We start from the raw sequence: 10,090 nt of genomic DNA, 5'->3' as shown, positions 1-10,090 counted from the left end.
GGGCGGCGGGCCGGGCCCCGGCGGCGGCGGCGGCGGCCCCGAGCAGGACGAGGACTATCGCTACGAGGTGCTCACGGCCGAGCAGATCCTGCAGCACATGGTGGAGTGCATCCGCGAGGTCAACGAGGTCATCCAGGTGCGCCGGGGCGGGGGACCGGGACGGGGGGGGCCCTCGCAAACACGCCCGCCTCTCGCGGGAGGCCTCTGGGCGCCGCGCACGGCCCGGGGYGGCCCCCCGTGCCCGGCTGTGCGGCGGGGCCGCCCGCAGCCCGTCCGTCCGCAGGGCCCGGCTTTGTCCCCGCTCGCCCCGTGTTCCCCGTCGCTTCTCCCGCAGGTGCCGGGAGCTGGGCACCGGGGTTTCCTTTGTTCCCCCGCCCCGGTAGGGAAGGCGAGCGGGAGGAGGCGGCCCGCCCGTTCCGGAAGCCGCGGGTCGGCTCTTGGCTCCGGAGCGGGATGTTGGCCGCTGGAAAAGGCCGCTGTGCGTRCGTGGGACGCACGGCTGCCCGGGCGCTCGGCGAGGGAATGGGTAAATGGCCCTTCAGAAGTCAAAATACACTAACCTTCGTATATAGCAGCGTGCACGTCAGGCTGGATAAAGGAATCTAAATTAGCTTTCTCCCTGCCGGAGCGCGCAGCTAAAGGAGGTGTCTTTGTTAAACACAGGTATCTGTTTGTTGCCTGTTATTGAGCCCAGTATCGGGGCGCAGATGCGCGGGCAGCGAGTTAGCCATGCAAATGTGGGCCAACCTCAGGTTTGTGCTCGTTGAATTAGCGGCTGAAATGGGCACCATGCGTTTAGCGAGCAAGGTGGTGAAAACCACGGCCCGATTCTGCCATTTCTCTCATCTGTACATGAGTAAAGTGGCAGAAATGTCCCCGACGGTGAGCAGCAACACGTGTTCCTACTGGTGGGGTCTCCCCGTCTTGGCCCGTGTGCTGAATTCGCTCCCCTTTTTTTCCCCAAACTAATTTCTCAGTCGAGGTCCAGGCTTCTTAGTCTGTGTGTTTTCCTTCTCTTGCGCCGCCCTCGTGCAACTCGTGTGCTTGACGTCAGAGCAGCAGAACTAGTGGGCAAAAGTCAATAAAGGTAAAGGACTCTGCTCCCTTCTTGGACCTGGGGAGCTGCAGAGGGCCCCGCTTTCGTTGTGAAACAGTCTGCGCAGCCACGTCGTAGTTACGCCCGCCCCCAGCAGCGGGTTTGCAATTGTTGCTCCTGGTTTAATAGAGAAGAGTACAGAAAACTGTTGTACGCTCAGAGTAAACATGAGCTCTAAAGTCAGCTTAAACGTTAGAATATGTCAGAAGAGGGTAGAAAAACATGCAATTGTCTTGAATTGCTTTTAAACGTCAGCTTATTGCTATTTGTTTCCTAGTCTGTTTGGAGGTAAATGAGCTTAATTCAGTTGGTGCTTGGGTACTTGCTCATCCTCGCTGCTGTTTCTTTGTGGCAAAAGCCTCCAGGGCTCTGTGCTGTTTATTCCCTGCTCCTGGCACCCGACCAGGATTGCTGCTGCCCCTTTACTGGTTCAGGAAACCTTTTCTGGAGTCACGTTGGCTCGGGATCCTGCTGCAGATCCTTGGTCGCAGGCTGTGATTCACTTGTTCCAGTGTAGCCCTGGAGGATTTTGGTCTCTTGTGCATCAAAATTCACATCTTGGTGTCAAATGATTATGGTTGCAGTTATGGTTTGTAGCACTTGGCGACTTATTTGCCCAAGTGAAGTTGTGATGCGGGAGGGCCCTGTACCTGGAAAAGTTGGCTATAAGCCTTCTGCCAAGGTACCAATTTCCGATCCAAAAATCAGGTATAAATACGTTTTTTGTTCAAGTTACCTTTTCACTCCCAAGTGCAAAGATGATTATCAGTAAGCAGCAGAATATCCGTGTCTGGGGATGAGACATGGCCCATGTAATTCCCATACATACGGAGCTGGGCTCCAGTCTGTGCTAAAAGGCTATATTTGAATAGCAGTTTATTCCTTGATAAATGTTAGTCAAAGAGACCAATTTTTGTTCATTTTCCAATACTTTTTAGCCACTTGCAAATGACATCTGTGTGTGGAAAAACTCCTTATTTATGGAGGTTTAATCTGCTGAAGACCATGCTGAAACAGTAGCTATTTTGTGGCAGACTTTTGGTGGCTACCAAACATACAAGCTGTGCGGGTAGAGAGCACCGTGCTCTGGGGGAGGGCCCCGTAGAGCCGATACCTGCTGCTTTGGGCTCACTTGGCCGTTGGAGACCACGAAGCTCCCGGTGAACCGGCAGGGTTTCAGGATGACTCAAATACCCAGAATATTTTTGCACTGGTGCTACAGATTTGCCTGGCTGTAAGCAGGATTTCAGGTGCTTAATGATGATTTTTTGCAGACTATTTAGCACTTACACTGATAATCTGGTTTGACCCTTGTGACCCCCAATGAGAACTCCCCTTCACCTGCCACGTGCGAAAATAAACCCCTTAACTGATGTCTGCCTGGGACTTTTAGTGCCAGCCTCAGGCCAGGGTGTCGCTTCCTCATGTCGCTGTGTTTTCATGGAATAGCAATTCATTTGGCAGGTTGTTATTTTGAATTTTAGCCATAAAAGTAAGTGTTTTTTTTTTTTCCCTTTTCTTTTTTCCTCTTTCCTTCCATGAAACAACTTATGGAGTAGCTGCAAAAATGTAGACAGGGAGGGCAGTGTCTGCGAGTTGCGTTAAACAAAAGTTTTTATTTAAGAGTTGTTTTCCCCCTGGACTAAACTGTGCTCTTCCTCTCAGTCCTTCAGGAGGAAAGATTCTCCAAATAAGTCTTCGCGATTTTTTTCCCCCTATTTTTATCCCTGATTGCTATTTATATCTTTGCTCTCGATTTTCTGAAAATAAACCTGCAAACGTTTAGAGCAGCGTGTTTGCTTCTGCTGCGAACAAATAGCGTGWGTCCCAGGCTGTGTTTCTCCTCGCAAGCCCCAGCGCTTTGGGCCTTTCTGCCTTGGTGGTTTTTCCTTTTCGGACCCCTTTTTTTGAGCGGCTGAGGGACATCCTTGTGATGTCACTGGCCGGGTTTGATGTCACTGACTGCGTTGGTTCTGTCTGTACCTCTGTAACCTTTGGGAAAGGAGCCGAAAACACTGGGCTGCAGCTCCGAGAGAGGGCAAAAATTGCTCAAGACCCGGGTTTAAAGCAAAACACACGGAATGCCAACAAAACGTTAACCCCAAGGCTTTAAAATAACATGTTTTAAGAACAGAACAGAGAGCGTGCGATACCAGAATATTTGTGCTGAGTTTTCCTTCCTTGTTTAGCTGATAAACCTGAGTTTCTCCTTTCAAAACAGGTACAGGGCTTTAGTGGCTTAAAAAATTTGATATTAAAAGATGTCCAAGCCCCACGTTACCGTTCCCCACTTGCTGAATTTGCTGGGGAGCAGCTTTTTTGAGAGGCCRCCATGAATATTCCCTGAGTGCTGCTGTGCCGCTAAGCAGAGCTCTGTTACCGCGAGCGTCGACCTGTTGTTGCTTGGGAAAAGTGGCTATGTTAAAGGGAGGCTGGATGTGGTGGAACAGAACAAAACATCCCGATTCCTGGGCGTAACTCGGGAATTTTCCCTCCCGGTGGTGTAACCCAATGCTGCTGCCAAATGTTCAAAATAGGTTGCCCGAAAGAGGGATGGGGAGCAACGGGACTTGCTGCTATCGTGCAGGCTTGTGCTTAAAACTGTATTTTGTGTTGGAGATGATAGGTTGAAAATGTGGAGTGCTTAAAACCTCTTGCCAGGCGCCAAGTAGGAGGCTGTGGGAGTCAGTGCTTCAGGTTGATGCCCCTTGCGCCTGGATCCGCTTGCAACCCTCTAACTCCGCTTAGTCAACGGCTGGTTGTTTCACAGGGAACGGCTGCTGGCTCCTCGATGTGATGATGCAGGAAGGAAACGCTTTGTTAAACTTGCAGTTTCTGTCGTGTGGCGTTTACAAGGTGTTTCATTATGGCAGGAATGCATTTAATATTTCCAAGGAGCAGAGCAAACGTCGCTATGACGGAGCTTGTTCCCGAGAGCTGCTCTGTGGGACCACAGCGGCTTCCTGGAAATGACTCTGTATCTGGTCACAGCTAAGACTTGTAGTTCTGAATTCAGTAGAAAACCTTGTGCAAGGGTTTATAAATCACAGGAGGCTTTTCTACCTTGCCCCTGTGTACGTGCAAGTCTCCAGCCTAACCTAGGCTTGATACTTAAGCGGCACATTTGCTCAGTGCTTTAGATTTCCCTTTCTGTTAGGCCAAATGCAAATCTTGTGGCTGGCCACGAGTCAAAATTGATGCTGTTTTTTTGCCCCAACATAATTTTGCAAAAATCACCACAGGCAGCTTTCTCCTGATGGCCTTTSCTGCAGATGGGGACTGGGGTGTGTTGGGGACACTTCAAAGTGAAACCGAAAACACTGTTTGTTTCAGCTACTCTAAAATATTTATATTATTATTCATCCCATCATAGGAGGGAATACTAAGCTGTAGATACAGTAATTGGCATTTCCTGTCGGTTTAATTTGAGCTGCTAGGAGCCAAACTGGCCAGGCAAAGTAGAAATGCCACTTCCATGAGGACCTGGTGGCTCCAGTGACTTGGAGAAGTCAGGATTGAAACAACAGCTCTTGTTTCATGCTTCGTGGTGTGAAACGAGGGCTATTTCTGGGTACAACCTGGTATGTTGGAAGGAAAATGCAAGATGAAGCAACAGTTTTCACTTTCCCACGTATCCCAACTTCTGCCTCTCCTTTTTTAAGCTTGCCTGAGTTAAGCGTCACTAYTGGAAATACAAATAAGCTTCTGACGCTGCCTCTGTTTTTGTGATGGAGATGTAGTGTTGGCCCTGCACAGAATTATGGCACATTTCTGTTTAGTGCTGTTTGGTCAAAAAAARAAATATGTTCAGGAGTGTGAAGCGAGTCTCGCTGTGACGGTCTCCTCCTGCTTGGGCCTAAAGCTGAGACCTGCAGCACCTCAGCGTTGGCTTGAAGTGACAGCACCAACTCCTAAGTCAGAAGTAGCTCCTTGCGCAGTGTCTCCTCCAAGTCTCCCTGACGCCTACTGTATTTTWTGTGTGTTTTCTAATTTGAAAGCAAGCCTTCTTCCCAGTACTTCCATGAACGAGATAAACAAAACAAGGAGACTGTTCCACACGATTCGGAGTCTGATGGAGCAGAGCAGCGTGAGGAAACGGTCATCCAACTCTGAACTGTGCTCTTGTTGTAATAGCGAGTCAAGGTTTTCTTACAAAAATCATTTCTATCTGTTCAGGGTTGTCCCACTTCCAAACCTATGGACATCCTTTACTTGTTTTTTGAGTTGAAGGGATCTAAAAATATTTCAAGAAGTGTTTTTGCTTGTTTGCATTTGGCTGGATTTTATTATTGGGCACCAGTGAAGAAAGCTGGGAGGCTTTTGAGCACGTATGGATGTGCAGTGCTGCTGAATTTCAGGCCCTCATCCAGTAGCTTCTGCGTTTGCAAGAGCATTGCAGCCCCACTACTGTAGAATGAGCTTGGAGGGATTGCAGGGACCCAAAATTCCAGTTGGAATTTGASTGTGGTCCAGAATACAGACACCCGCGTGGCTGAGAAAGGATGGGCTCTCGTAGGGTATCGGTGCTGGAGGCTCTGTGCCAAACGGAGCCGAAGCTCTGATTTTGTGATTTGGKGATGAAAATTTAGCTGATATCTTGGTCTTCGCCATTCTGGGTTTTGCTTTTGGGAATGTGGGGAGTTTGTGGCCCATTTGCTCCACTCCTGCCTCCGCTTGCTGTGTTTTTGCTTTCGATCTTGAGGCGCGATGGCCCCGCGGCTTCCAGGGGCGCCCTGTGAACGGCCGCTCGAGTCGCCAGGTCTCGGCCCTCGCYCAGCTCAGTCGTGTTTGCACTTCCTAAGTCGGCGCTTCAGAATTTGCAGTGTCCCTCTAACTGCAGGCACCCTTTCCAACGAAGTCCCTTGTTTTCCTGGCTTAGTTTGCTGGGCGATTATTTTTGGAATTTGGAATAGCTCATTGTGGAAAATTCGTTTGAGTGCTGCGTGAATACAGTGGTTCCAGCAATTCTGCACTGAGTCCTTCCTGTGTTTTTGGAGAGCGAGAACCTTTGCCAACGTCAGAATTTCAAATTCGGAGCCTTGCACAGGTACTTTGAACAGTATCTAAATCATTCAGAACAAGGAAGAAGCTAATAAGCTGTTAGAAATATTTTCTGGGAAAAACAAAAAGCTGGTTTGGTCATAATTTAGATACCTCTTCTGGAAACCTTGGCCTGCCTTGTGGAAACGCATTGGGAATTGTGCCCTTTGGTTGCTCCCCAGACAGCTTAAACTCGGCTTCTTGGTCATCTCCAAAGGCAAATTCAAAGCGTGATGATTTGGTTCCTGCCTTCACAGCACGTCTTTGAAGTAGCCTGTGTGTGACAGCGTGATGCTGTGAGYGTTGCCTCCCCAGGTGAGGAACGCAGGCTCTTAACCTTGGCTTGCAGCAGCTAAGCAGGATACCGGGGAAGTTGCTGCTAAGAAGGATTCTACTTGAGCAAAATAAAACCTCTTGAAGTGGCGAATGCCCAGTAAAAACACAGAACTGGAAGAGAGCTGGTGAAGCTGCACCTGGAAATACCAGTTGGCACAAGAGCTGCCTTTGAGGGGCTTTGCTTTCAAGGATTCTTCAACTCATCTGCTGTTTCTCCTACRAAGGTGAATGCATGAAGCTGCTTTCTTCCAAGGTATAGACCTAAGTATTGTAAATGGTTCTAAAAGTTTCTGTTTGACACCTGATGTTAGAAGCTGGATGAAGCCCAGAAGGGCCTTGTGGGGTAAGTGGTGTCAGCGTAGTGCTCTGCTGAGGGGACGTTTGACCTGTTTGCTTTGCCAGAACTTTGCTAGAGCCACAGGAGAAGTAGCTGGTGTTTGAGCAAGTCCGTTGCATGAAAGCCCCCAGGGGCCTGCCTGGCTTTCCTGCTCCCGCACTGTGATGTGTGTGGGAAGGTGGTGGAACAGTYGCTGCGAAGTGAGAGTCTGTCACTGCGAACACTGGGATTTTCTCTTTGGTTTTCCAAGCGCCGGGCTGAGATGCTATGGGCAGTTGTGGCAGGGCTTCCCTTGCGGGTCCGCTCCACATGCTCCGGGGCTCGAGGCTGCAGTTTTGCTGGCGTCTCCAGTGATGCTCTGGGAGATGCAGCGCTTCCAAAGCTTTCCCTCTCTTGCAGCCTCGGGAAGGGCCTTGGCTATCTGGGTGCTACTGTACGGTGCCCTTGGCTTAGGGCATTCCCCGTAGAGCTGGTGTGCAGGACTGGGTAGGGGCTCAGCGGAGCCTTCGTTGAACGCGCCTCCTCTTCYTCGCAGCCATCAGCCCTGTGACCCTTCAGACGGTTGCTCTGCTGCCTTCGCCAGGYGAGGTGGTGATTGAGTTGCTCAACTGCGCTGTCAGCAGCAGCCGTGTAACTATACCTGGAGCTGTAACTGTGGGAGCCTGTCCTGGGCGCGCGGGTGGCCGGGCAGCGTGTTGAACTTGCCAGGTTCTGGCTCCTCGTTGCAAACTTTGATCTCCTCCCCGGTAGATAACTTTGGCTTGCGCGAGCTCTTGTGTAACCCAAGCGGCCGGCATTCCTTTGTCTGGCCAGCAGCGGGTGCGGAGGGATTAGGGGAAAACRGGAGGATTCGCATGAGTAAACAGCCTCCCTTGCAATGAGCTTTTCTGTGCAAAAAGACTCAAGTTAACTCTTTGTGCTCTGCATTCCATCCTGGCGCTGGGAGGTGGAAGTTGGGGTCTGGAAAGATGGGTTGAAGGCTCCTTCGAGGAAGAGGCAGCATGTGGGAGACCCCATCTCAAGGGTGTTACCCAAGGAGAAATCTCAAATGGGGCAGCAGAAGCCCCACGGCCTGGTGAGGTGAGACGGCGGAGGAAGCGCTCGGCACTGACAGAGCTGCGCTGGGTGCCACACTTCACATAGGACGACGGTTTGGGATAGAAAGTTGGTAAGAAATAACTCTGCTTCCCTTTTCCGATAACGTCCCTGCCTTGAAATGAGGAATGCGGCGTTGCGTTCTGCATTCCTGCTTGAGTTAACCCACTCGAGGCTGTGTGAGGCTGCTCCGYTGCTGTGAATGGCTTGGGGGTTAAAATCCCATGGGTGTGCAGGCAGGAAATTGTGTCAACCAGCAGCAACAACGGCAACAAAACTATGAATACTGTGGAGATCTCCTGAGCAAACCTTTGTTACTGATGGTTCTGCTGTGACAACCAAAGGGGCTGTCTGGGCAAACTGACTTTTGTCTTTGTTTCGTGTTTTATATATACACTAGCCTGTTTTGTAATGAGCCTGTGTAATCCCTTTCGTATTTACGTCTCTACTTGGTAAGATGATGTGTTTGAATTCTCCTTATTTGTATCACTAAAAACAGGCAAAATTTAGTACACTTGAAATTATGCTCTGCTGTGGTGTTGTCATCTTGAGCAAAGATAGTTGATAATAAATGCAGATGTAGTGAGTCAGGACGGAGAGTCAGCAGTGGAGAATTAATGTACAGGATGATGCAGATCCTGAACTATTGCCTGTAGAAACGTGAAATACTTTGCCTTCCCTTGRGAATTTAATACTGTGATAGTAGAAATGGTTTGATTTTCGTTTAGGGAGAGGTAGAACACTTGCAGCATGCTAAATTTCTTCAGTAATTTCTCAGTCTCTCATCATTTACTTTACTATTTCAGTGATTCTCTTCTGGTGATGCTCTTCAGCACTGGTTCATCATATACAAAATCATATACAAAATTGCATACCCTGTTATTTAATAAAAGGGAAAAAGGTGCTTGGGAGGGTTTGCACCTGCTCACTGATTTTAACAGACTTTAACAAACTTGAGCTTAAACGAGTGCAAGCTTGTAGAAAGGCAGGTCTTTAAAGCAGCTAAATGAGGAGATTGGGAAGAGGCTGGAAAGGCATTCCTGCATTCCTGTTCTCCCACAGCTAGTTTTCCATTATTTCTGCACTGAATCCCAACAGAGCTTTCTCTCAAACGTGAGTGGGTCGAGGTAGTTGGTTAAAAATGTCGACAGGGGTTAGATACTGCAGTGGATATATGTACTGGTAATTGTGTTTAAAAAGCACATGACTGAGGCTGAGCAAGGGAACTGGCAGCATGTCCTGTCTTCAGAGGTGGTTTCTGTGCTGCCTCCTGAGGAAAATGTGTTTTGAGGTGAAAACAGGCCAAGCTGCTCCTTGTAGTGGAACTCCTGGCTCCCGAAACGATGCGTTGTTGGGGGCTCTGGTTTTCTGGCCATGGAAAGAAGCAGGGTTAAGCGAGCATGGTGTGGTAAACAAACTGCTAAGTCATCATTCAGTAACGGTGTTGAGCAAGAAGAGTTTTGCTGGGAAAAAAGGCTCTTGGCAGATTTTTCCTAGTGCAGATGCAGCTTCTGCCAGCAAAAAAAAAAAAAAAAAAAAAGTGCTTTTGCAGGTAGAGCTTATTTTGTGCAGGGAAGTGATATAAACTATAATGACATCTGCTCTGGGGCTTTTGCCAACATAAAAGCATTGCCAAAGATTACATTCCCAAGGAATTGCTGTATTGGCAGTGGTTTCCYGGGCCTATCTCTTTTAAAAGTGTTAAAAGACTTGGTTTTTTTGTCCGACCAGGAATTGCAGACAAAGGCCTAGGCATTAAGCAGGTAGATTTGTTGCCTGTTCATGGGGGGATGTGGTGAGTGCAAAACCCCAGTTCCCCAGCTGTTCAGGGTTAAGGCCTTCCCACCTGGGCATGTGCTGGAATTTGGAAGATATCCGGCCTTCTGCTAGACGGGGCAAAGAAAATTCATTGGCACCGTTGGTACTGGCAATTGGAAAGGTGACGGGAAGAATCACGGTCCAGTTACGGAGCTGGATCACGAAGGAGGGGCTCTGGCTAAATCCAAGTGGTGGGTTGCCTCGGGGCTGGGAGCATGTATGGATTCGGGGCCTTTGCGGAGCGGCGGCACTCGAGGCTGCCCCAGCAAGGGGTGTTTTGTGAGGGGCTGCGGAGCAGGGGGCTGTTGCGGTGTTGGGTGAAGTTGGCCTCCTGCCAAAGGGAGGTGCTTGGTAAAGCTGCTCCAAGG

The 10,090-nt window shown here is 49.4% G+C and overlaps 1 protein-coding gene across 2 annotated transcripts in view; it reads left to right on the top strand.

Annotated features, from left to right (window-relative positions):
- The window catches only part of ARIH1 (ariadne RBR E3 ubiquitin protein ligase 1), a 52,989-nt gene that overhangs the window by 4,824 nt on the left and 38,075 nt on the right, over positions 1-10,090 (top strand). Inside the window, exon 1 of one of the 2 annotated variants that reach the window (XM_026045111.1) lies at positions 33-136. The exons of the other annotated variant lie outside the window; for it this stretch is intronic. Within the exon in view, the coding sequence (XP_025900896.1) occupies positions 98-136 (39 nt within the window). The 5' untranslated portion in view covers positions 33-97. Of the gene's footprint in view, positions 1-32; positions 137-10,090 lie in introns of those variants that run through there. 2 annotated transcript variants of the gene reach the window in all.

This window comes from Nothoprocta perdicaria, unplaced genomic scaffold (genome assembly GCF_003342845.1).
Source record: "Nothoprocta perdicaria isolate Ctin4 unplaced genomic scaffold, notPer1 scaffold_399, whole genome shotgun sequence".
NCBI lineage: Eukaryota > Metazoa > Chordata > Aves > Tinamiformes > Tinamidae > Nothoprocta > Nothoprocta perdicaria.
This window is presented reverse-complemented; position numbering and strand designations above follow the sequence as displayed.